The sequence below is a fragment of the Serinus canaria genome, chromosome 4 (assembly GCF_022539315.1).
Source record: "Serinus canaria isolate serCan28SL12 chromosome 4, serCan2020, whole genome shotgun sequence".
In the NCBI taxonomy this organism is placed as follows: Eukaryota; Metazoa; Chordata; class Aves; order Passeriformes; family Fringillidae; genus Serinus; species Serinus canaria.
The window spans coordinates 14,280,633-14,305,474 of NC_066317.1; the positions used below are offsets into that span (position 1 = coordinate 14,280,633).

Consider the following 24,842-nt stretch of genomic DNA (forward strand, 5'->3'; position numbering starts at 1 on the left):
CATGGGAAAGAAAGCTGTCTGTGTATGCTTAGGACTGATTGCTTGGGAGTATAAAGTTAAACATGGACTTGTAAAGATTGCTGTTTGCCTTGGAAGAAAATCAATAAATTTGCTGGGTAATTTTTGTGTAATCAAATTTAAAGTTCTTTGACTTGCAACCTGGTCCCTGTCCTAAAGGCTGGATATAACCTGATGTTCATTAATCTTCAAAGCTAAATATTTGAGGTGGTGGTGTTGTAGACTTCAGTCATGATATTTGGATGCAGGCCATTAATAGCTGCCAGTAAGGGAAAGAAAACAATAAGTGAGTAGCCTGCTACAGAAACAAATAGAATGTTCTGCTTGGAGCAAACATTATTTTCATGGCATTTCTTCACAGAATGAGATTTTTAACCTCTTCCCTAAAATACTCTGCCTGTAAAATAAGGTGTGAAGCATTCACTGATTATTGTAGAAGTGTTCAGATTTTGATGCTGTTCAATTAGCTGTGCTACTCCCCACCCCACCCCCCCAGTTTGACTTTCCTCAGAGGGCTGATAATATTACTTTTGTTGCTCATTATCTTACTTTATTTACTCATTTATTACTTATTTTTTCACATTTATCTTTAATGTGCTTATCTTACTTTACAGACACTGAAAATGCAATGACATAACACATTTTTCTCATGTTAAATCCAGAATTACTTGTTGACAAGTAAGCACAGGCTTTGTGATAGAATCTCTTAAGAAATGTGAGTTTAAAAAAAACAACTTTTCTTCCTGTGTTTTCAATGCATTTTCAGAAGTAATATCAGTCATTATAAACATATCAGAGAGTAGGATTATAATCATAGTTTATGATAGATTATATTACTGTGCTTTCTGCTGAAGTTAATTGTGAGCTTGAGGTTTACACTGTTGTATCTTGCAGATGAAACAGGTGGAGTCCTCTGAAAAACACAATGTCTAGTATTGTTTTGTACAGGTTCTTACATCATTGCAATATTTGAGTGATTTCTGTTTCGTGCTAAATACTTGCTATCTATCATGCACAAAGTGATACGCACCTTAAATATACGCCTCCCAAAGTTTAAGCTAACTTATATCAATAAAAAGAGCAGTCTGGGGGAAAACAAGGAGTTTGTACTTGTGAGAGCTCTTTGCTTCAAATATGTTACAACAAAACCAGATAAATTTCTGTATTATTCAAAAGCATTGCACAGCCAGGCATCTGAACTTAGGGTACCTGTCAGTTGCAGTGCTTGGGAACGTTTCTGGATGCATTTCAATAACTGTTTGAGAAAGCATGTAAGTATCACAGCATTGTCCAATGAATAAAACTTTCACAATTAATTACAAATTTGTATCAGTGCCACTCCAGAACCTGGATCTCCCCTGCTATGAGAGCTGTAAGATGTGTGGAAATGATGCCATTATTCTCAAGACAGTGGTGACTTTGAATTAGTCATCAGATTTATATTCTGCTAGTACATAAGGATCGACAAAAGTGGGGGTAATACTTTATCTGAAGTCTTTACAGGCTGAAAAGATTAAAGCCAGGCAGAACTGGTGAGAGAAAGTGAGCAAGTGCAAAGCAATGTTGGGAATCTCAGAGCTGATTCCCACACAGCTAATCCAGAAACCCGGCTCTGTCCGTGTGTGTGTGTTTGAGATTGCAAGCCTTACGAGACCTCAATAAGGAATTCCTTTAGTCCTTTCTAAGATGGCTTAGACATTTCAAAAATCTGCCATATTCTTCAAATTAATGAAGGGTTTATAAGTTTCAGTCCTAATCCAGCTCTGCCTTGATTATAAGCAATGTTAAGGTCTGATTCCTTTTCAAACAGAGCAATGTTATGCCAGAGTTGATTTTTGCACCTACCCCAAAAATTTTAATTAATTGTTCCTGATTTATTTGAAAAGGTGTAATTGTTTTATCTATGATCATGGATAAAATGTGGTCTATTTCATATGTTGGAATTTGATAGAAACTTTTCTACTAGAAAGAACTACTAAATGGGAGGGACTTCTAAGTGTAATTAATTTGTTAAAGAAAAAAACATCACAGGATTCTTGCCGATTTTAACAATCTTGATTGAAACTGAGGTGTAGGATTTTCCTTGTCACTTTGCCATTGTATTGAAATTGAAGTTTTTATTAAGGCATTGCAGAAATTGATGGAAAGGTTCTGATTGTGTTTAAGGGGAATTTCACAGAATGGCTGGATTAGAAGGAACCTCTGAAGATCACCTGATCCAATTGCCCTGCTAAAGCAGGTTGCAGCTGAAACAAATTGCATGGGATGGCTTTAAGTTATGAAGCTTAACTATTAATTACTGAATATATTTGCTGAACAACAGCTTAAAGATGGATCATGACATCTTTTGGTTTTGGAACATAAAAAGTCTAAACTTTTTATTTTCTTGTTCTTAGTCAAGAAATTCTTCCTAAGAATCCATTCTTACTAAGAAATTGTTGATTTTGTATTTTGAATTGTTTATGGCAAGTGCTTTTTAATTGAAAACTGTAATGTATAAATAATTGAGAGAAACTCAGCATAAATTCATGAGTATCTATGCAGGGGAAATATGCACGTTTAAGCAGAATTTCCCCAATTGGTTTGCCTTCAGGCAGAAATAATTTATATTCAGATATAAAAAAGAGATTGTTAATATTGCAAAATGAAGTACTAAAAAGGTTTAAAAAGGCAAAAGTTAAAATTGCTTGTGAAATTTCATATGCTTTTGTGTGTGCACAATTTGCAGCTTTATTTTAATGATATAAAAATATTGTTTCTTTTTAGGAGATTGGTAAGTGTAGCCAGAATAAAATTCACCTGTAGAGCTTTGTGTTGCTATCTGTGCTGCAAGTCTGCCAAGCCCACTTAAATAGCAAATCCATAGTATATTGTAGAAACATTCTGCTTTACTATCTGATTTACTATTCTGCTTTACTATCTGCAATTGCATAATTGCAAACAGCTGGTAAATAAAACAAACCAGGGGGACAGCATTTGTGAAGAGAGATTAATTTCTTCCTAGCTACCTATGGAGTGCAGAGCTGTCACTGATAACAGAATTGCAGTGTTTGAACGATCCAGCCTGTCTATTTAACTGTGGTATGTTTCCCCCATAAGGCCTATGCCCAGTATCTGAGATCTCCATACCATTGTATCCACAAGCCCAAGTTAGACACTGGAAGAAGGCAACCTAAAATGAATCCAATCTCTTCATTCAGGAACAAAAGCAACTCAAATTATCAGCTAAAAGATAGGTTTTTTTCTATCCTTTTGTCTGTGTTGGAGATTCTGTTTTGTAAGGAACTTTTTTGGTACCCAGTTACCTTTGTGATTTTTGATAAAACATGAAGCTTATTATCTTTCTCCTTTTTATAATGACATTTGTCATTGTGTGGACCAAAAAGAGGAAAAGTATTCAAAGATATATATTCCTATGTAATTTTTTTATAGGAAGCTTGTGTACTAGTTAAAACATGACAGAGGCCTAAAGGAGAGTCATTGTTCTAGAGATTTAGAGATTATCTATTCTTTCAGACAGAAACCACAGGTTTGTTCTGCACTTGTACAGTACCCTTTCCTCTCTGCTTCTACAGCACTTGCACTAGGTGAGGTTTGGTGTGTGCTGTGCTAAACTAAAGCTGGATGAGAACGTGCTGCTCCCTGGCCAAGCAGAGTGCTGTTGTCTCAACATGTACAGCAAGTTCTGCCTGCCTTTCTGTCTATCTGGAGTTTGGATCAATGTCTCTCCTCAAGATATTAATTTTCTAAAAAAGTGGTGGGAACTTACTGTCCTATTGACTTCTTACCAAATTTGGTTGAAACTCACTCCAAAAGAAGTTGAAGAACGGGATGGTCATATAGATTTGTTGCCTGTGAAGACTACGCTGAAAGTGTCTCTTTGTTCTATTCATTGTCTGGAGAGAACATAAATATTTATATAGTGGACCAAATCCAGTGGTAACCAAATACCATTGGTTTATCATGATATTCCCCCCTTCCTCGCCCCAGGCTGCATATCCCAAACAATAAACTTCTCAGATTTATTCCTAGTTGTGATTCTTTTTTTTTTCCAAACAGCTTTTTCAGGAAAAGGCATGTAGGCATAGTTTAGACTTAGGAACATACTCACTTGTTTCCAAATCTTTAACTATATAAATCTTTTCCTTAATTTTAATTTATAAAAAGTCTCCACATTAGGCAACTTTAAAGACAGAAAGAAGCCTCCCGTTAACGGGACATGAAATTCTGCATACCCAACTTGACCATGTAAGGTACTTCCAGTCACTGATTTTCACCATATCAACTAATTCTCCTTTGTTATTCTTCAATTACTCTATTTCACAAAGTGGTTATATTTTTTTCTGATTGCTTAAGAATTGAATACATAAGTCAGCTAGGAAAAATTTAATTGTAAAACATAATTTAAAGAATTTTTGCAGCAAATTGCTAGGAGTTACTCTTTGGATGTTCTGCTTTTCTCTGTCAGTCAGGAGCAGCCATAAATCCTTCTAGATTCTTGGCAGGACAGATTGAACAGGTTTATTAAATAATTGAGCTTATCCTCCTGCAAGTGCACAAAGTAGTTCCTCAGCAAATGACATCTTATTATTACAGGGCTGTTACTGGTATTGAACTAACAAGTACTGTCTTCAATTGATGTTACAGAAATTAGGAGTATTTTCAGCTCAAATTAACAGTCTTAAAGTCTGAACAAAAACTTCTGAACATGCAACCTGAAAGAAAAAGGGGTCTGTTAGGTTCATAAAAACATTCTTCATAAAATTATTTTTTATTCTTATTTTTAAAAGGTTTTGGTTGGTAATAAAGGTATTTTGAATAAGAGAACTCAGGAAAAATTCTGTAGTGATCCTACTTCTGAAAAGAAATCTGTGAAAATGTAATACTTTCTACATGATTTTACTTCTCTTGATTTAAATCAAGGTTTATTATTAAGCACAGGGAAGTAAAACTATTCTTTACACTAAGAAAAAATAAGTTTCCTTAATCCTTTTGTGGTCACTCCCACTTTCCTGGCCTAACTCTTCAAATGAAGAATCTTTTAGTTCTGCTATACACCTGGGGACAAGTCTGTATTCTTGCTTTCTAATAAGCTCTTCAAAAAATATTCACAGCAGTGCACAGGTGCTGATTCTAAACTCTGTCATTTGCATTGTCATTAAAAGTTTTAACATATGAAAAGAAAGATCCCAAATTAGTTTCCATTCCTATGTGTTCAGTGATTGTAAAGTTCATTTACAAGTCATAAAACTACTGTAAAAAAGCTATGGCTGTTTACTTGAACTATGAAAGATGTATCAGGAATATTTTAGAAAAAACATTTGATGTGTGCTTGCATATAATATGTTGCACTCAGGTGAACTGTTTATATAGGTACTTCTGTACGAATCTTATTCTAAATGTTTTTGGTATCCAATATTGCTCTGTTTGCTTTATGTGCATGTTCATAAGACTATGACATTTAATGAAGAGATCTTTTTAAAGTATTGATAGCCATGAGTAAATTATACTGTGTTTGATCTGTGTTAAAGATTCAAAGTCCAAGATATTTGAATAGAACTTAGAATAAAAATGTAATTAGGTTACATCCCTAAAGTCTGATATATCTTTAAACAAGACTGCAAATGAAACTTTATTAAAACTTCAAATGAATTATTTCTTTGCTTTTTTAAATTCTTTTTCCCTCTCTTCTCTTTCATGTCTATTACTGACATTGCTGCTTGTATTTTACCTGTCTTTTCCAGGGTATTTTAATTATTTACTGCTTAATGACTAGTACTGAGATGAAGCTGCCCTCTCACTGAGTTTTTTTTTCTTTGCTTCAAAGCTTTGAGAGATCTTGGAATACTGTAGCTGGACCAGTAGTTGTCACCATAAACTTTCCTGGAGGCAGTGTTTCCTTTCAGTAATTGATAAAGGAGGCTGTTTCCAGAGGTGCCTTTTCAGTGTCACTGAGACCTGCCAGGGTTGCGTGTCCCCAGCCATTACCAATAATCTGGAGAAGCCGTAGGTAAAGCAAACACAAAGCTGTTAATAAAAATATATTTTTGCTCTTCAGAGAATCCTTCAGGTTGGCTGGGATCTTAGCAGGTCATTCATCCAGCTGCACTTCTGAAATAAGTCATCTGCACCACATAACAGCTCCAGTGCTGGAGCGCTGCATCTGATAATAAATTTATTATTGGAAGCTATGGAAATTAATGGGAACTGGGTGGAATCTGAATAAAATGTAAACATGGCCAAAAAAAAAAGTATTTAAACCAAGGCAAGTGTTTGACACAACTTAGAAAAAAAAAAAAAAACTAGTGAAACTAATCTGCTTCAGTGTCACTTTCTCTATTTAAAAATAGAGAAATATTCATCTTTGAGATTGACTACTAATAAAATTTGTTTTCATTATTTCTGTTGAACTTAAAAAACTCCTAACCCTGAAAAACAGAATTGCAAAGTATGTGCCATTAATCCCTGAGTTTTCTACTCCCTTCCCTTTCTGCATTTAGATATCCACCCATGGACACTGAAATACTTGTGAAACCTAAAATGGGAGCATCCCACTGAGTGTGGGCCTGCTCTTACTCCAGAGCCTGGAGTCTTAGAGGGTGAGCATCCTGAATGCATTTTGCATCTTGGGTAGCCTTTGCATATTGAAAGCACTTTGATGCTCTGCAAGCGTGAAAGAAGGCTTGAATAATACTGTGAAGTAGGAATTCCATTCTCTCTAAAATGGGTGTGTGATCATTCAGCTAATGTTCAACATTGCTTGAAATGTTGTCCTCCAGATTAAAATGGATATATATGAAAATGTGTTTATTTGTATATAGTCAGAAGGCGGCATGTGACAAATGCTGTTTTCATAAAATGTGTTAACCTAAAAAGATAAAGGAATTTTAATTGTAAAACAGAATTTTGCATGTTGGTTCATTTGAATATGAATGTAAGACAGACAAGTTAGTGGAATTTTCATTTGGAACCCGTTTGGTTGTCTTTTCCCCTTGCTGGTCCACAGTCCACCATTCCCAAAGCAGCTGTCATTTCAGCTGCCTGTGGGAAAACCCTCCTGTTTGCAGCTCAGGAGTGCTGGCAGCAGAAGGGAAGGGATTAGAGAAAAGCAGCCAGAAAAGCCAGCATTATCCCTACCTTGTGAGGTGTCTCTGGGAGAACCCTTCAAGTAAGCCCTTTTTAGAACAGGTTTGATATCCCAGTGTGCTGCTGGTGTGATACAGAATCTGTGACCTGTCCTGCTGCGGGTTCTACAGTCTGCACTGCCCTCTAGGTTTCTGTAGGTGTATTTTGAGTGCTTCAGCTTTAAGGCTAGTAATATAGGTCCTCAGAGGACAAGGCTACATACATTGCTCTAATGCTCACTGGATTACTACAGTTACAATTTTCTTTTCAGACAACACATATTTGTTTAAGTAATGTAAACAGAAATAATGTATTATCCTCTAAGGTGCAGTACCTAAGACCAGCCTGGCAGTCCTTCGCCCAGAGAAGGGAAGATAAAATCCTGTCCTTTTGCACTGCAGTCAGTCCACCAATGCTACATTGGTGTAGCTTTGTGTGAAACTCAACTTTCCATTTCTCTCTTCCTCTCTCCTTTGTGTCCTCAAGTGCTCTACTTCTCAGGCATGGCTTCAGCTGGCCTTAGGCAACTTGGACTCCAGGTAAGATCTACTGGTGTATTGTCAAACTGGAGGAATGGTCAGAATACCCCATGATGAGCCAGCATGTTCATTGCAGAATTCTTATGAACAGCCCACAACATTTTGTTAAAGCTCGTGTGGAATCTTTATGAAAGAAAAAGAAAAAAAAATCAGCTTCTCTAAAGTGAATTCATTTAAAGTTTTACCCATTATCTTAAAAATACTCACTTGATTATTGGCTGATGATTGGTTTTGTTTCAAAAGGATGTTGGAGAGCTATGAAACCACAAAATTTTGTCTTACAGTTCATTTTACCTCAGGAATCCAAGGAAGTTCAACTGAATGAGAGGTGTTTGCTGAATGAGAGCCTTGTTTGATGTTTCTTGTGAACCCACCTCTGTTAAACACTTTTGTAACAGTCTCTGTGGCAGACTCAAGTATTTCAGCATGAGTAGTACTGTATAATTGAACAGAGAAACTGAGCTTAATACAAGTAGTTCAAGCAGTTAGACTGAAATGTAAGCATTTATCTTTTGAAGATAATATCGTTTTTGGTTTTCATTACCAATAACTGATGCTTCAACCAGATTTTGTGTTCTCATTGTATAGTGAAATAACTGATGGCAAAAGATGCTCTAGATTAAAATATACTACAATATACTCAAAGTTTATTTTACCTTTAAGTTGTTTTAATCTACAGCAGAATATTTTCTGAAGCCCTCAACAACTGTTTGCAATTTAGAATTAAATGTGCTTCCTGCTTCTAGTGGTGTGGCTGGGGCAGGTTACCTAACAGACCTGTCACTTTTCTTGTGCAGTTGTTTCTGTGGCATTATTTTCATTGGCAAATATACGAGCTGATAGAAAAGGAAATCATTAGGTGCTCTCAGTATTGCTGAGGCATGGAGCTAGAGCAGGTCAGTCACTGCATTTTGCAGATTGTGACATTTTAAATTACCTGTACACTACTGGAAGCAATCTGTGGACCTAATTAACATCTCACCTAATTAAAGTCAGAAATGTATGTAGAGAATTCTAGATACTTTTGCACTGCCTTTATTTGTTAAATACCACATTATTCAAATTTGAGTCTCTAATTTCAGTATTGAAAACTTCAGGCTTGTGTGCTGTTTTCTTAAGTGGGAGTAACTTCTTTTTTTTCCTCCTTCAAGTAATCAATGCACTGCTGAATGAGTTCATTTTAATGCACTCAATCATGCCTCTAATGTTTGTAGCTTACGGGCGCAGGCATCAGTAATGCAGGAATGTTATATGGCTTTAGTTTGGGCCATTTCATAAAATATTCATGGAATCAAAAATGTGCATCAAAATAGCGGCTGGGAGAATTACATTTATGTGCCTGCTTTTATGGCAGCTTCACATTTAAACCCATTTGTGTTAATATCTAGTCAATCTTTCTACTTAAAAAAAAGGCAAAATAGTAGTCTCCATATATACCCCTTTTGGTTTGGTATCTATTTTGATATAAGATATCTGTATTTTTTGATTGGGTTTTAAGAAGGAGAATTATAAACAAACTTTTATATGATCTAAAAACATTTCTATATTGGCAAAATTGCATTGAATTGTTTTGCTTGAATGAATAGATTTAATTTTTTAATTTGAAGCAATTCAGTGAAAACTGTAGCATAAATCTGTCAGAATTTCTTATATTCTTATATAATTATTTAAAACTGATTTTCTACTCCCAAAAGTTATATTGTGACAATGTTAGCCTCCCATGTATAAGATTAAGCTGTTGCTGATGGGATTTCCTTTGTTATGCCCTGAGTTATAATAAACTATAAAAAATAATTAAAAGGTAATATTTTGGTAGTGGTAGTACATATGTTGTAAGAGTTGTCATTCTGGTTTTTGATTCCTTTTATAAGAAGAGAAGAGAGACATCAGAGATTCTTCAAGTCAATTTGGTATCCACTGAGATAAATTCTGCATGGCAGTGTGAAAATAAATATGCAATTGCTATTAATGTTGCCAACTGAAAATAGCTTTACTGCTTTGTGTAACATTCTGCAAATAGATTTTTCAAACATGGATTTCCTAGAAACACCTTCTTGATTTTTCTCTTTGAATTCCTAGACCTATAAAAATACATTTCTGCAAGTTGTTTCAAGTGATTTTCTTACTCCATTGTTTTATCTTCTCATTTTGCTTTTTCTAGTGTTTGGTTTTTTTTCAGTTCATAATAAAAGTAATTTAAAACTCTGCCTTTTCACTGCCTAAGTGAGATAAAAATGCTCTTATTCTCAAAAATGTTCTGCAATTGGCTAATTGCTTTCTTTTAATGTTTTTTCAAAATTTTCAGACGGCGTTCTATGTATGTCTGCAGCCAACACTTGCAGCAGTTCAGTGTTTAAAAATTAGAATGCACTGGCCTGATCAGTTCCAGCTGAACTGACTCATGACAAGGAGTAAACTCACCAGCCCCCTGAAAATATTATTTACCCACAACATCTGAGTTTCACAGAAACATTATGGATTAAATAAATAAGCTGATGTGTCATTTGCCCATGGCAGCAAAGGATTTCCGTTTATTTTCAGTTAAATTCCAAAGTCTTAAATGTTTTACCTTCCATGAATTTGAGAAGTCTCCAAATAGCTCTTTTTATTTGAAAGAGTCTTCAATAAGCAAATTCCCAGCCATGTAAGGGCTTTCGTGTCAAGAATTCCATCTCTTTCTTGTTTAGGAAACAAGCAGGTATTTTGGCTTTCTGTGCATCACTTTCTTTTTAGCATTTCTGTGAACAGATTGGTTTACATTTTACTGTGTAATCTTTCTTGGTAATTCAGTGAAGACAAATGTAATAGACATCCATTTGAATATTACCAAAAAAGTCATATTACTTTATAATTTTGAAGCTTGATGTAGATGGATTGTTTCCAAAGAGGTTTCACTGAGATCTGGCATAAGGAGTGTCAGGTCACAGCTCTTAGGGTTAGGTCAGCTCCTGAGAACTATGGGGGGCATGGAATGTATGAGATCCATTTCTAGTCTGATAGAAACTTTCTCAGGGGGATACTGCAAGAAGGGAGCTTGGGTAAGAATCACAACACCTGATAGTTCTAACAACCTGAACAATAGTCCTTAAGATTGCAAGTTTTATTTACCTAAACAATGTGTCCTGTTAAGTGGTCACGTTACAGTGTCAGGAGAAACTCAGATACTGTTCAGCTTCATGGTGATACCACTCGTTTGTTTGCTGCTTCCCATTCCTACAGAAAGGTTTTGAGTAACACATGAATCAAATTCTAGTAAAGAATGCATTACACATGTAGTTTACCCCAATGACTCAAATGTATTATAATAACCTTTCAAAAGAATAATTGATTGATTAATAAACTACGGGGACAATTCCAAGGAAGAGTATATGTCCTTATGAGAAACCAAGTGAAGAAAATGCTGGGTCTACCTATTCACATTACATTTTAACTCAACTTTCAATAATTTGTCACAAACCCAACACAAGCTTCTTCAATATCTCAAATCTGCCTTTAGCAACTTGGATAGCTGGAATTCTCTTGACTTCAGTGTTGACTGTGCCCTAAGAAGTTAGCTGAACTGGATAGACAAAAATTCAAATTGGAAGCCTCTTGGAACCCCAAACAAGGATTTTCATCTGGCTTTAGCAAATCTACATGTTTATTTCCTGTTACATCTACTGTCAGGGAGTCCATTAACAGCTTGTACTGGTTGTGATAATTTCCCTTTGCCTCTCTATTTGTGCAGTCTGATGTCAGGCTTGTGATACTTTGGAAAGAATGTGTAGAATTTTTCCTGTTTTCCCAGTGTTTTGGGCCATCTCTCCAATACCTGTCCCTAGGTAGAATGGAACTGAATAAAGCCTGCTGACTCCCTTTCACCTGGCACTGTGCTCTTCAGGACCCGTTGTCTCCTCTGAGATTCTTATATGAATTTTAGGCTGTAGAGCCATAAAATTATTTGTCTATGACGCTCATTTAATTCATTGCATCGTTGAAAGAGAAGTTTCTTGTGTTTGTCAGTTTTAGTTGAACTCGTTTTAATCATCAGAGAAATTTAATATGAAAATAAATTTAATTCTAATAAAGATGAGTTATGTTTTCTATTGCAAAGTTGAAAGCATGGTTATAAAGGGGTAACATATGCAAAAGACAAATCTAAATTGCGTTAATAAGAGAAATCTGTCATAGCTGTTCTGCTACCTCTAGGTTGGCTGGAGGCCTGGGGAGATAACCTGATTTTCTCAAGGAATGTTTAAAGAAGATACATCTCCAAGCTTTTCTCCTTTCCTTTCCTATGACTGGGAAACAACTCTTCTCCTTCCTGGTTCATTTTGCAGTCTGAATTCAGCACTGTAAAAAAAGACTGCCAAACATCAATAGTTCCTTGTGAATCACATCGCAGAAAAGGTGCACACTACAAACATATAAATTAACCTATTTTATGGTTTTTCAGTTGTTAATAGAAATACAGTTGATATATTGATGATCTATGGGACAAGATTGCTCCATCACACGCACACTTATGAAGTCAGGGTCACATTCCCAGTTCTCCCTGCTACAGAAGAGTCTTTGCTAAACAAGATATTGTGACTAGAATGCTTTCTTTAAAATTATTTTTACTGTAAATAGTCTTATCCTACCTGCTTCCCAGCAATACCCATTATGTATGAGAAAAAGCTTTTCTGTTTTTTCCAAGAGCTTTGAATTTTCATTGTCCAGCAGGTATGGAAATTTCCTAGACTGATTTTTATGAACCGATGTAAATCAAGCTGAAGGTAGAGGAAAAACTATTTGAATGTAAGAATGAATTGAATTCTATCTTCAAACTTTCCTTTGCCTTAAAAGTGTTTGAGTAACTTACATTTGAAAACCTTGGAGTATATTACTTCATGCTCAATAATTAATCTATCTAATGGTTAATGCTCTTGCAGTAAATCTACTAGATAAACTCACCAGAGTTGGCCTTGCAATAACTGCTGAATAAATTACTTTGAATGATAATTCCTTTTTTCATTGATTAATTTGTTTGAATGAAGGTTTTTAGTTTTTCTCCACAGTTCTGATATCCCCCACACTTCAAATCTTTCACCAAAAGTTTTCATTATGGAAAAAGAAACTTGAGGAATGGTTTCAGTTGTGATTATTTATGCATAGATGCAATTTTAATGTATGAGAACCACAAAGGCTTTATGAATCTAGAATAAATTTATTTTCTAGAAAATCCTGACTTTGCATCCATGGAATCACACCCCTTCAACATTGGGGATTTACAAAGGAAAGCTAATTAAAATATGATAAATTTAAATTAGAGTATTACTGGGTACTGTGAAATTTGATTGTATTTTCCAGTGATCTGTGGGTTATGTATTGAAGAGTCTTGAAAAATATGTGGAATGTTTGGCTGCAACTTACTTATAATGATAAAATTATAACAGACTACAAACTTTAACAATTTCTGATGAATGCGCTGATTTTAATTCTGTATGACATTTTTCAGGCCATGTCACGAAAGCTGCTGAGCATTTTGAAACATTTTATGAGCTAACAGAGGGCACATCATGGAAGGATGAGACCGGTCGCACTTACACTTCACTGGCATGTCAGCATCTCTGGAGAATTTATACATTGCTAGCAGACAAAATGCTGGAAAATAAACAACACCAAGAGGCCATCAAAATGCTAATAAAAGCTTTAAAGATGGCCAAAGAAGGTAGGTGGAAAACAATGCTTTCCCATTCCTTCATTCAATGTGCAGGCCATGGTTTTCCCAAGAGTAAAGTAGAAATTGCCAAGTGTTTGAATGGTGATTATTTCCTATGAAACTCAAAGATAAATGCTGTCAATACTCTTGCAGATCTCACTGAAGCAGAAATGCCTTCTTGCTGATGACAAAGAAACTTTTAGGTTCTTCAAAGCTTTATCTCCAAAAAAAACCCTGAAAACCTTGTGGGAACAATAATGTAAAACTGTGAACCCACAATCAGAAAGTGAAGTCACTGATGGAAACTGAGGTCACTGATTTTGATTGAGTAGTCACTGTTGTTTTAGCAGTTTTTGACTGATACTATCTGCTGGAAAAGTTACCTTTTCACTCTACATAGTTACTTCACACTTGAAAAAAAACAAGTTTTTATCATAAGCAAACAAAATTTTCTACCTTAATATACATAAATACTTTTAAACCTAAAGTAAAAATTTACAGAATCACAGAACAGAGGTAGGAAGAGAAACCTCTGGAAATCATAGGTTGTCCTAAGCAGGCTGCTCAGGGCTACATCCAGCCTGGTTTTAGTATTTCCACAGGTAGAGCCTCCATAACCACTCTGGAAAGATTTACCACTGTTCAAACACCCTCACAATGAAGAAGGTTTTTGTTAAATACATATTAATTCAATATGTATCAGCAGATCCATTAGGTTTTTTTCATTTAATAATGTATGCCAAATATTTAATCTGTAGCCCAGTCTTTGACTAGTAGTTGTAATAGATAAACTGTCAAAAATGGCAAAAAATTAAAATACATTCTAAATCTAAAAATAAGTTCTGCAACAAATAACATTGTGACTGTATAGGTCATAATACAAGCTTGTAGTGTTTTCTACAGCTATTGTCTATAATATATGCTTAAATTACAGCTACAGTTATACTCTTCTTAATATTAGGTATAGTAACTACAAGGACTGCTATGAAATTACATATGAATGTCTTCTTAATGCTAGTGAAAACTGCTGGATATTAAGTGATTGTCAAAATAGATCTTATGTCTTTCCAAAATTTATTTTGACCAGGCAGGTGTTCTGGTTCCTTTGTTTCAAATATCAAATCAATCATCTTCACAGCTTCCTGAGGCATGTAGCACTATGCTAAATATATTTAGGTTTAAATATATTGTGCATAGGGCTACTATTCTTTAAATTACTAGTGCATAGTACTCTTTAAATTTAAGTTTTAGGAACTTCTTCCTGAGAAGTTCTCCAGTCCTCATTCCAGAGCCATACTGGCTACTGAATATTATCTGTAATCCACTCTGTCCTTCTGGACCATCATCTGTGTTTATGCACTTTAGGAATGAGGATTAGATATTACCTGCTTCGGACTGTCAAATCCTCTTCAGCAAAGAAGAAAGTTCTTTATGTCCCAAGCAACTTTTAACTTAGTATTCTCTGTGAAACTGTATTTCTGTATCCTTTGTCTTATTATGCCTTTTAAAGGATATTGAATATTGGAACAGACCATCAGGTTTTTGAGTTACAGGCTTTTAATAATTGTAACTAATATATTAAGTGCTATAGATAGACCACTACTATGGCTCAGCAATTATTATCATTCAGAGAGTTTCAGAACTAGGTGTAGGCTTCTGTGTGTTTGGACAGAAAAAGTCTACAACTGTAAGCAGACAATCTCCCTTTTCATTGTAACTGTATTTATTTATGCATTTTACAAAATATCTTGATATGCACTAATTCTTCAGGTTGATTTTTCACTATTTATTGTGCTGGAGAAGATGGATGTTGAACAACAGAAAAATTGGATTTTTGGCTGGTTTTAATATAATTTCATCTACAGGGTTTTCTTATGGCTACTCATGTTCTGCAGTTAAGAACTACATAATTAGTTTAGATTTATTTTGGTATCAAATAGATAATCAAATAGATTTTCTCTTTAAGGAGCCATGCAAAAGAACCAGCAAGCAGTGTTTGTTAGACTGGTATCAGTGAAATAAAACCTGGCATGGAAAGGTGGGATGCACCTTAGCAATAGCCTCTCCAGAATTTTCTATAAGTACTGCTTGCAAGTATAAGTTGTCCTTTTTTATTTTTTTAGCTATTTTACCCTACAGTAAATAGTAAAACAGACAGGAATATAAGAAAGATGAAAATGGTTAACTGGTGGTTCTCTCTTGGTCTTTCACCAAGATTCACATTAGCAAAATGTGTGGGTTACATTTTGTGTTTATATTTATGAAGGTTTATTACCTATTTGTACCCACTTTTATTTTATATTGAGTATATATAGATAGACTAGTGTAATTTTCCAATGTGAAGACACTAGGACCATGATTAAGCAATAATGACAGAGAACTTACACATGTTAATTTGATTGTACTTTATAACTGGAAGATACTTTCTAGGACTTTGCTAAACTTCCTTGGCGAACTCCATAGCCTTTATTTTTAATTACAACAGTATGTTTTCAGAAAGAGATACATGGTGTGGGTAAGGAAATGGAAAAATTTAATACACTATTTTAACATCTGTATCTTGTTTAAGAACCTGCAAGAGCTGCCTGTACCAATGTCATTTTGTTCAGATCATGCTGGTAACTCTACCTTCTACCCTTCCTTCAGGAGGTGATATAAAGATGCACGGAGAAGCAGCCTATTGCTTAAGTCTAGCATATCATTTTTCTGGAGAACATGAGACAGCATTAGCAGTAAGTTTATTCTTTGCTTTAGCTTTCTCAATATCTTCCCTTGCCTCCTCAGTTTGTTTGGCATTTGCAGAGTGGAAAAAAACTCGGAGAGACTTGGCTCATGGTCCTTTCATAACTTTATCTAGTTTTGTAGGCAGGGATTCATGTAGCTCAAGCATTTGTGGTTCCAGTAAATTCCAGAACTGATTGAGTCCAGGTTTTCATGCTTGGATCTGTAGAAATAATATAAATTGACAGTTCAGGTTATATGTGACTAGCCTTCCTTTTCTTGTATATATGTGAATATCAAACAGTCTCTATTTGGTTCGTTTTTTAAAACACCAGTTTTGCAAATTAGTTTGGTACAGTGTATTTGTGAGAAATAATGAAAAATATATCAGTTCACACACTTACATTGTTAGAACATCGTTAATTTAGAAGAAATTTGAATTGCTTTTGAAAAGCTGTAATGCTGATGCAATTCCTGCTGTGGATACTTGAGTTCAAACTCCTCATTTGATGTTTCCCTTGAGCCTTAATAATTCTAAGACAGTGAGAACTCTGCATGTGGAATTCTAGTCTAGAAGAAGAGTTTCTGTGCTTCCTCATAGGTCAGTGTGAGAGGAAAGATAAGCAGCAACTTGATTCTTTTGTGCCAGTCATCAGTCACAGTCCTCCATGATCCTCTTAGAAATGTTCTTTGAGAATAAATTTGAATATTTTGTTTATGATTATTGCAATGAATCAGGTGGATAATTTCTCTTTCTGTTTGTTCTTGTAACTGCAGAATGACTCAGTATTCTATTAATGAACTTGTTTTATAGAGGTCCTTCATTGTGGGTATTTGTTGAGATGGTTTTTGTTTTGTTTGTTTTTCTCAGAAGTAGACCAGTAGAAGTCCCAGAATGAATTCAGCATGTGTATCAAAATTACTTGCTTGGCTCTTGCAGTGTAGGACGTGTTCTAGATTTCTGTCTGATTTCATTTCTGTTACAATTTTTTTGAGAAGTTATTGACCACCTTTATACATTATTCTTCAATGCTGAAAGTCCTATCTTCTGCATAAATCAATTGAATGCTGGAAAGGGGGAGCCTGTTCTCAGTGAATTGCAGTTAAACCTGTAGCTGAATGTAAAAATATTTCAAAGCTAAAAAGCTCCAAATAATTTTATAAAATTGTATCTAATAGTTGCAACAGCAACGAGAATATGAATTTGATCTTTTACAAGAAGGCAGTGGGATAGATTAGACAAGAATTTTTTTTACTTCAGTTTAACTCCAATTGTTCTTTGCCTGACGAGTATGCTGGCATTCTTACCTGAGCAACTTTTCTCAGACTCTCAGAAACTTAATTTAACTTTTCACATAATATATATACTATGTGAATTCTGAAGAGCAGCAAGATAAACAAAAGTACTAAATAAAGAAGCCTGCATCTTAATCTCTCCAGAATATACAAAGAATCAAACTACCCTTGAAAATGTCAAAAATGTTTGTTGTCCTGGCATTGTTTCCTCAGAATCAATTTTGACTACATTTTGTAGCTATTCCCTTCCCTTCATTGCTCCCCCATGTCTCTTGTCAAAAAGTTACAGCAATCATTTCTTTTTGTTGCATGGAGATTTTATTTTTACGGAAGCTTCTGAAACCCTGAGTTTTTTAATGTACTCATTTAAGTGTGTAACCAATAGGTAGTACCTAATGTTTTCAGTCCTACAAAAACACCTGACAGTTAAGGAAAGCAATATGCAAGGGCAAGAAGGTCTCTGTAGTACAAAAACAAGTTATACATTATGTTAAAAGTATAAAATGTTATTTTAACAGTAATGGAAATACCAATACTTTTCAGTAGTAATAAAACAGTGGCATTTTCTAATATAATGGCATTGTCAATAATATTACATGAAAAACTTTTAAAGTACTTTTGTTCAAAAAAATACACTGTGTTCTCTGGGATGAAGAAAAAGGGTACAGTTTAGCTCCTTTTGTCCTTTGCAGTGATCAATATAGACAGCAGTAAAATATCTGTGGTTGATAATACTGTGGAGCAGAAGTTGTCTTCACTCTCCAGTTGGAAATCATTGCCTAAAATTTCCCCTTCTGTTCTCAGTTTAATGGTCTCTGTATCCAAGGGGAGCTCAGATGCTTACGGAGATGAAATCATTGCCTCCTGTTCCCAGGGGCCCACTGGTTATCATTACACATAACATGCAGACAATACTGCTAGGAGCCAGTTTGCCTCATGGTAATATGTAGTTCATCACCAGCTTCTGTAGCATGCTAAAGAGGTCTTGCCACACAGCTTGGGACTATTCGGATGTAGACTCAGGGGTCTCAGCAGTTATTTCCCTGCTTTGCATCAGTTTTCATCTTCTTTATCCCTTTGTGCCATGGCCCACCTCAGGCAGTCTCCTTCTAGGGGAATCTGAAAGGAGCAGCTGTTACAGGCACCATTTCCTCCAATTGTTGCCACTTGGTTCCTTTTGCTCTTTAGCCTCCCTCCCCCAACAGGCACACACAGGATCATGCATATGAACTTGTTTCTGTCTCATTCATGTCTTCTAGCAGGGCAGAGAAGCATATGTTCAAAATGGTCATTATCTGATGCAGTAATTAAAGACTGAAATGATTAAGCTGCAGCCTATTCTATAAAAAAATGCAGTCACTTTGTATCAAATGGACTGGTTTTGTCAGAGAAGGCTTTTTATTTGCTAGGGACTTGGTGTTTAACATAATTTGATTTAGTGTATAATTTTTATAAATAAGTTTAACTTGATGTGATATATATGATTGATTTCAGTGGAGCTACTCATATGTAAAAATATAAGTGTGTGCACATTTAAAAGCCTGAGAACTAATTACGTTCAATAACAGTGGGGTATGTTCGTAATATTTTTCATATCATCTGGTTTCTGATTTTATAATCAAGCCTAGTGGTTTTACAACAAAATATTAATAGTCCACATTATGTAGATTTCATCTTAAACATTATAGAGTTTGTCATGGAGAGTTCTCCATCTGGGCTAATTTTAAAGTAAAAGTTACTGTTTATTCATTTTTTCCTCAGACTCATTATACAAGCAGAATATAAAGTGAAATATTTCTGTGTCATTAGAAATCTTGCATAAAGTATTATTATGTGATGCTTGATGTGAGATTTTTTTATTTACTTAGACTGGGCTTTCAATAATTGTTCAAAGTGTAGGGTATCAAGGAGTTTTTCTCTTTTAATTAGAGTTGCATCCCAATTCATTAGGAAAAATCCAGTCCTCGTTCTTCATCTAAGTGTTAGGGTTTTTTCTAAGTGTTCCTTTACTTTGGATATTGAATCCTGTGCTTCAAATATTTTACACATTTAAATAATAGAGGCAATGTTCATGAGTACTGAGACTCGTGCCAAGCTAAATGTGGTAATTTATGACATAATGCTGTCTGCATGAATTGTCAGAATTATGATACACAAGCCACAGGCATAAAATTATCAAGAAAATTTATGAACTTGCAAAGACATCTTCACATTCAAAATGACCCTGTTACAGCAATCAGAGGTGATTAATGGCCATAAACTTAATTTTTGAAAAAGTCTGTCTCAAAACAACTGGGAATTTTGTCTCTCATGCAGCTGGGGAGAATATGAGTGGGGTGCAGATATTCTGAATTTGGTATGTACAGTCTGTTTTATCTGATTATATCTCATTATACGGATTATGCCCATATGGATGTATGGCTGGATAGATTTGGGAAATCAAGGAGGATCTTAGCAAGTAAAAGAACTCCAAAAGTTGGAGTGAATGTTATTCTCTTTTCTCTCAAATATTGAGTAAGGTTGTTAAGAAAAATGAGCATATGAAGTTAGAGGGCTGAACTTCAAGTCAGTGGTGTCTGATTAGACCACAGAGGTTGGGTTTAAGCTTTCATTATTGTTACCCCCCCAAAAAACCCCTCTCAAATGGGGACTCACAATACACATCCAAAGATACTGTTCAATAGAAATTATTTCAAAGTTCCTTCTTTTAACTCAGACATACTGTCCTTAATTCATGTATAAGTGATCTTTAGCCATTAGTAATGAAGTGTAACAGTTTCAGCTTAGCAAATGGCATCACATGCTTGGAAAAACATATTAGCATACCAGTTTAAGAAGAAGTCTCATCATTCCTAAAGGCTTTACTTTCACTGAAGTGACTTTTAAACTGTTTTAAAAACTCTATTAATATAGGAATTTTGTGGCTTTCATATCTGAGGAATAAAACCCCAAAACTTTGAGCCTTCTTAGAAGGAAGGCACTTCTGATTGATCTTGACACTGGCAATAGATTATATACAGATAAATGAGTGACCCAGTTTTGAAACTGGTTGAATTTCATGTTCCTGAAGGGTCCCACTGTGCTAGACACTGGTGAAGATAATGCAAACAAAATTATGTAAGATGATTAATATTGGGAGTGAACTTTGTACTGACAAAATATACTGACTCAAATGCTGAGGGAATTAAGAAATTAAAAATTATTTGTGTTTACAATATTAAAGAAGATCTAGAACTTCAGGAAAGAGATTAATGTCTGATCATACAGCTAATTTTTTTGTTGTTTAATTAACACTTAATTCTTAAAGTGAAGGACAGTTCTAACTTTTTATTTGGACATGAAAGTTAACAGTCTCTTAGTGAAGGAAGGAGTTCTTTTGTGGGTTTAAGGTAAACAAGATTTTTCCTATCTTAACCAGTTTCTTGAAAACCTGCGGGGAAAAGGGTTCTGATTATGAGAAGCAGCAATGCTACTTTCCTTCAGTACTTTTCTGTACACCACACAGTTTTGCACCTTGGTGTTATGGTGTCCACTATGCTTGCCTTGAAACGTGGTGTCATTCTCCTTTTCAGTCTGTGGTTCAGATTGAATTCTCCTTGGTTAATGGCAGCATAAGAACTCCCTTCAGTTATGTGGATTTTTGTCAAGATAAATTTGCCCAAAGTACATCCTCTGTAAGAAAATACTCTTAAATGCAGTCCTGCTGCAGAATTACAGTACTCTGGTTATACAAAAATTTTAGAGCAGAAGAAATAAAAAATATTAAATACATAAAAAATCTATTACCTGATGATAAGAAAAATCACAATTCCATGTTTTCCCGCAGCAACAATGAATGCTCTAGCAGCTTGTTGATATTGACTCTACTGTTCAGGAGTCTCATGTTCCATAAGAAAGGCTACCAAAACACCATGAATGGCTGGATTTCCATCTCATCCATTACAGTTTTCAATTTATTCATTCATACACCCCAAAAGAGTAGGACTACTGCAGCGAGTTGAAAGTTTGAGTGCTCAATCCGTTAGATAAATCTATAGCACCTTTTCAGAATGTTGGAATTATCTGACCACTGGTGTTCCCAAGAATCTGAATACAAGTTGGTGACAAAGTTTAAAACTTCTATTTTAAATAGGGCTATGCCTGGATGACATTGGTTTGTATGTTTCTACTTCTGAAATGTATGAAAATTTCTTCATATATATATAAGATTATGTAGCCTTATTTAAAATATACATATTAAACATCCTGCATTTAGAAGTTCTGCTATTTAACATATCAAATGTGGTTTCCCAACTTCAAAATCTATTTTTGGTAATATTTTGACTCTACTTAAAAATGGTAAATTGTACTATTTTATCATTATTTATTATTGCCTTACACACACATGCAGGCACTTAGGCACAGTTTCTGTATGAGTATGGAAAAGAACTGGAGGGGAGTGCAGTGCAGCACTAGTTAAAGTATATTTACATCATAATAGAGATTCTAAGATCAAGAGAATTATTTGCATAACTCTGAATTATTTCTGAGAAATTGCTCCTAACTGGTATGTTTGAACTCACAAGAAGCAAACTGCCCTTACTGGGAGTTTGCTCAACTCTAATATCTTGAAAAATTGAGGACAAAGCCATAAAAATTCCTTGAGCTGCTCTGCTAGGGAATAAGAATATCTTTACATCTGGTTTTCAGAAGGCATGGTGGGCAGAGCACTTGGCAGTCAATGGAGACTCAGCTCAGGTCTCGCCTTTTTGGTGTTGCTGCTGGGATGGAGCAGTCTCTGCATGCTCTCCACTGGTATGCCCAGTGCAGGGGGCTCTTCCTTGTGCTTTCCCAGGCAGGCTGGCATCCAGACTGGGGACACTGCTAGACAGGGTCTGCTTCTGGGAAAGAAGGTTACAGTTAGCTTGTCCTGACTGAAATTTCTGAAACTCCAATAACTGTCTTCTGTCAGTTACAGGGTGTGATTTAGGCATTTGCTCTGGAACCTATTGAAACGTTTTTTAGAGTACCTAATAAAATATGCTTCTTTTTGTCTTGTTACCCCGTTTTTCCTTTTTTTTTTTAGAGACCTCCCAATGTCAAGTTTCCCCTAATTTAATTCCCACATTGGGTTTCTAGCTTAGGTGTGCTATACCTCACAACCTAAATGCTGTGCATAATTGAGGGAAAGGTGTAGCTACAGCATGTCTAAGTCCATAGTTTGTTATCTGATAACAATAACATACAAGATCTTAGGAACTGCCAGCCCATTAATGCACTTCCATTAGTGAAACTGCACATTCTATACTCAGGGCTGTAGCAAATGGCTGAGGAACTGCAAGAGAAATTTTCTAATTTTGTTAGATAATTTGCTTACAGAAGTCAGACTCTTAATGTGTTGTGAAAAAGGAAACATTTGTACCCACACTGTAGAAATTCAGGAATTTCAGTACTTAAATGTAAATGTGTTCATAATCTGGGAGGTTTTGTTTTCCATTGTATCATTAATTCTAATGAACAGATTATTAAAAAAAATCTGTAAAGTAAGACTTTTAAAATTAGATTGATTACTCAAATTGGTACACTTCAAGCTACAGCAATTCACTTATTAAATATGTGTTTAAATTTCAGTTCAGTTATTCTCAATGACTTTGGGGGGACAAGTCATTTGTTCAGGTAGCAACAAATGCTTAACAACTTTGCTTGAGCAAAACCATTGATGGCTAAATTGGAGAGTAGGTCTTGATTCAGGCATTAGATCTTGAGGAATTTAAAATTTATCATTTGATAGATAACCTGAGAAGTTAAAACACTGAGCCGTGTCTGTGTAAAACTGAGAGCTTGGTGCCTCCTTCCTAGAAGCAATTTGTTTTGCTGTTTTGCTTTCAGCTTATGTATTATTTCAGAGCTGATCAAAAGAATTGGTAGCAAAGTGTGAAATAAATTGTAGTTCGAAAGAAATCAATTTCACATTCCTTGGTGCTTTAAATGATTTTAGTTATATTAATATTTAAAATATTTCTGTCTGAAATCTTTTTATGACTGCATATTCCAGTAAAGGTCCCCATTTCATTCAGATGTTTTTCATACTAGTATATTACACAGTAAACATTGTAGAAATACTATATTTTAGCACTGAAATGGATGCAAAAGATCTCAAGTGTCTATTTGCATCTAAATGACTCAAGTTTTATTTAGTCAATAAGAACAGTCTATTAATCCTTTTAGTGCATTACATGGGTTTAAACTTGAAGAATATAAGGTTTTCAGCTGAATCAGATCCCTTCTTGAACTTCTATATTGGTTTGCAGAAAAGTACCCAATACATTATCTAATTTAAATTTACTAGTTTATTACTTTACTAGTTAATCTCTGCAGTTTTTACAATTATATGCAAATTTAACTGTTTGCTCGCTTGGTTGCTTGCTTGCTTGCTTTTAGCTAGGAAAACTATGTACTAATATCTGTTTAAGATATTAGTAAGCATGAAGCACAATATTTATAGGTGCTTTGTCTAAGAAGTAATGGGCATTTAAACATGCAGGTATATATAGTATGATACTATTAGCTTAGCCGGCTACAGTGATCTGACAGCCAGGTACATTCATGTAGACACAACAATCTGATAAAAGCAGTCCAGACATCTGGATCACAGTCCTGCTATACAAAAACCTTTCTTAACAATTCTCATTATTGCACTTACCCCAATTTCCAGTCCTGTCCACCCTTTTCTCCTTGTTTCTTTCCCCGGCTCTGCCTTTGTCTTTTATGTGCTTGCAGAATCTCACTTTTCCTTTACAAGTCACCTCCATCTGCTTATGTGTCAGAGTGGCCCTGGTGCCACACATCACATAGAGGAATTCTCAAGATGAAGGGCTGTATTCACATCACTACTTCTGTCTCAGCACTGTTTCATGCTTGTCACTGCTCAGCACTCGGCGCCACACTGCCTTGTTTTGTCAATAACCATTTATTTGTTGCTGGAATAGTAGCAACCATTACATCTGACCTCCCTGTTTCATCAATTATGAATAGATTATTGGATGTGAACATCTGCAAAAGCTTGCTGTTGAACTTACCTCCTGGCTGGGATTAGATAAAGTATTAAACTGTTGTTTATTGTCAGGCCAAAACTCTACTGGGAAGCCAGGGAATTCCAGGACTAGCAGACTCCCATCAGCAAGCACCAAAAATTGTTTAGTATTGCCACCGTTTCCCATAAGATCGTAGCCATTTATTATTTACACTTATTACTAGTTGTTATAACATACTTGATAAAAGCTCTTGGCAGGCACAGTGTTTCCAGCTATTGTCACATCTGTCAGGATGGAAAAGATACATAAACTGTTTTTTCCTCTTATATTGCTGTTAAAGGGTAACAGATGAAGCTTCTTCACTCCAGACTGTTAAGCCATGCTTTATTTTGAAGAAATATGTCAACAATGGCTAGCTTGGAAAACATTACATTCCTGTCCTAAATA

At 35.2% G+C, this 24,842-nt stretch overlaps 1 protein-coding gene across 1 annotated transcript in view; it reads left to right on the forward strand.

Annotated features, from left to right (window-relative positions):
• The window catches only part of TTC29 (tetratricopeptide repeat domain 29), a 115,049-nt gene that overhangs the window by 31,954 nt on the left and 58,253 nt on the right, over positions 1–24,842 (forward strand). Inside the window, exons 6-7 of the mRNA XM_050974099.1 lie at positions 13,162–13,374; positions 16,012–16,097. Of these exons, the coding sequence (XP_050830056.1) occupies positions 13,162–13,374; positions 16,012–16,097 (299 nt within the window). The remainder of the gene's footprint in view (positions 1–13,161; positions 13,375–16,011; positions 16,098–24,842) is intronic.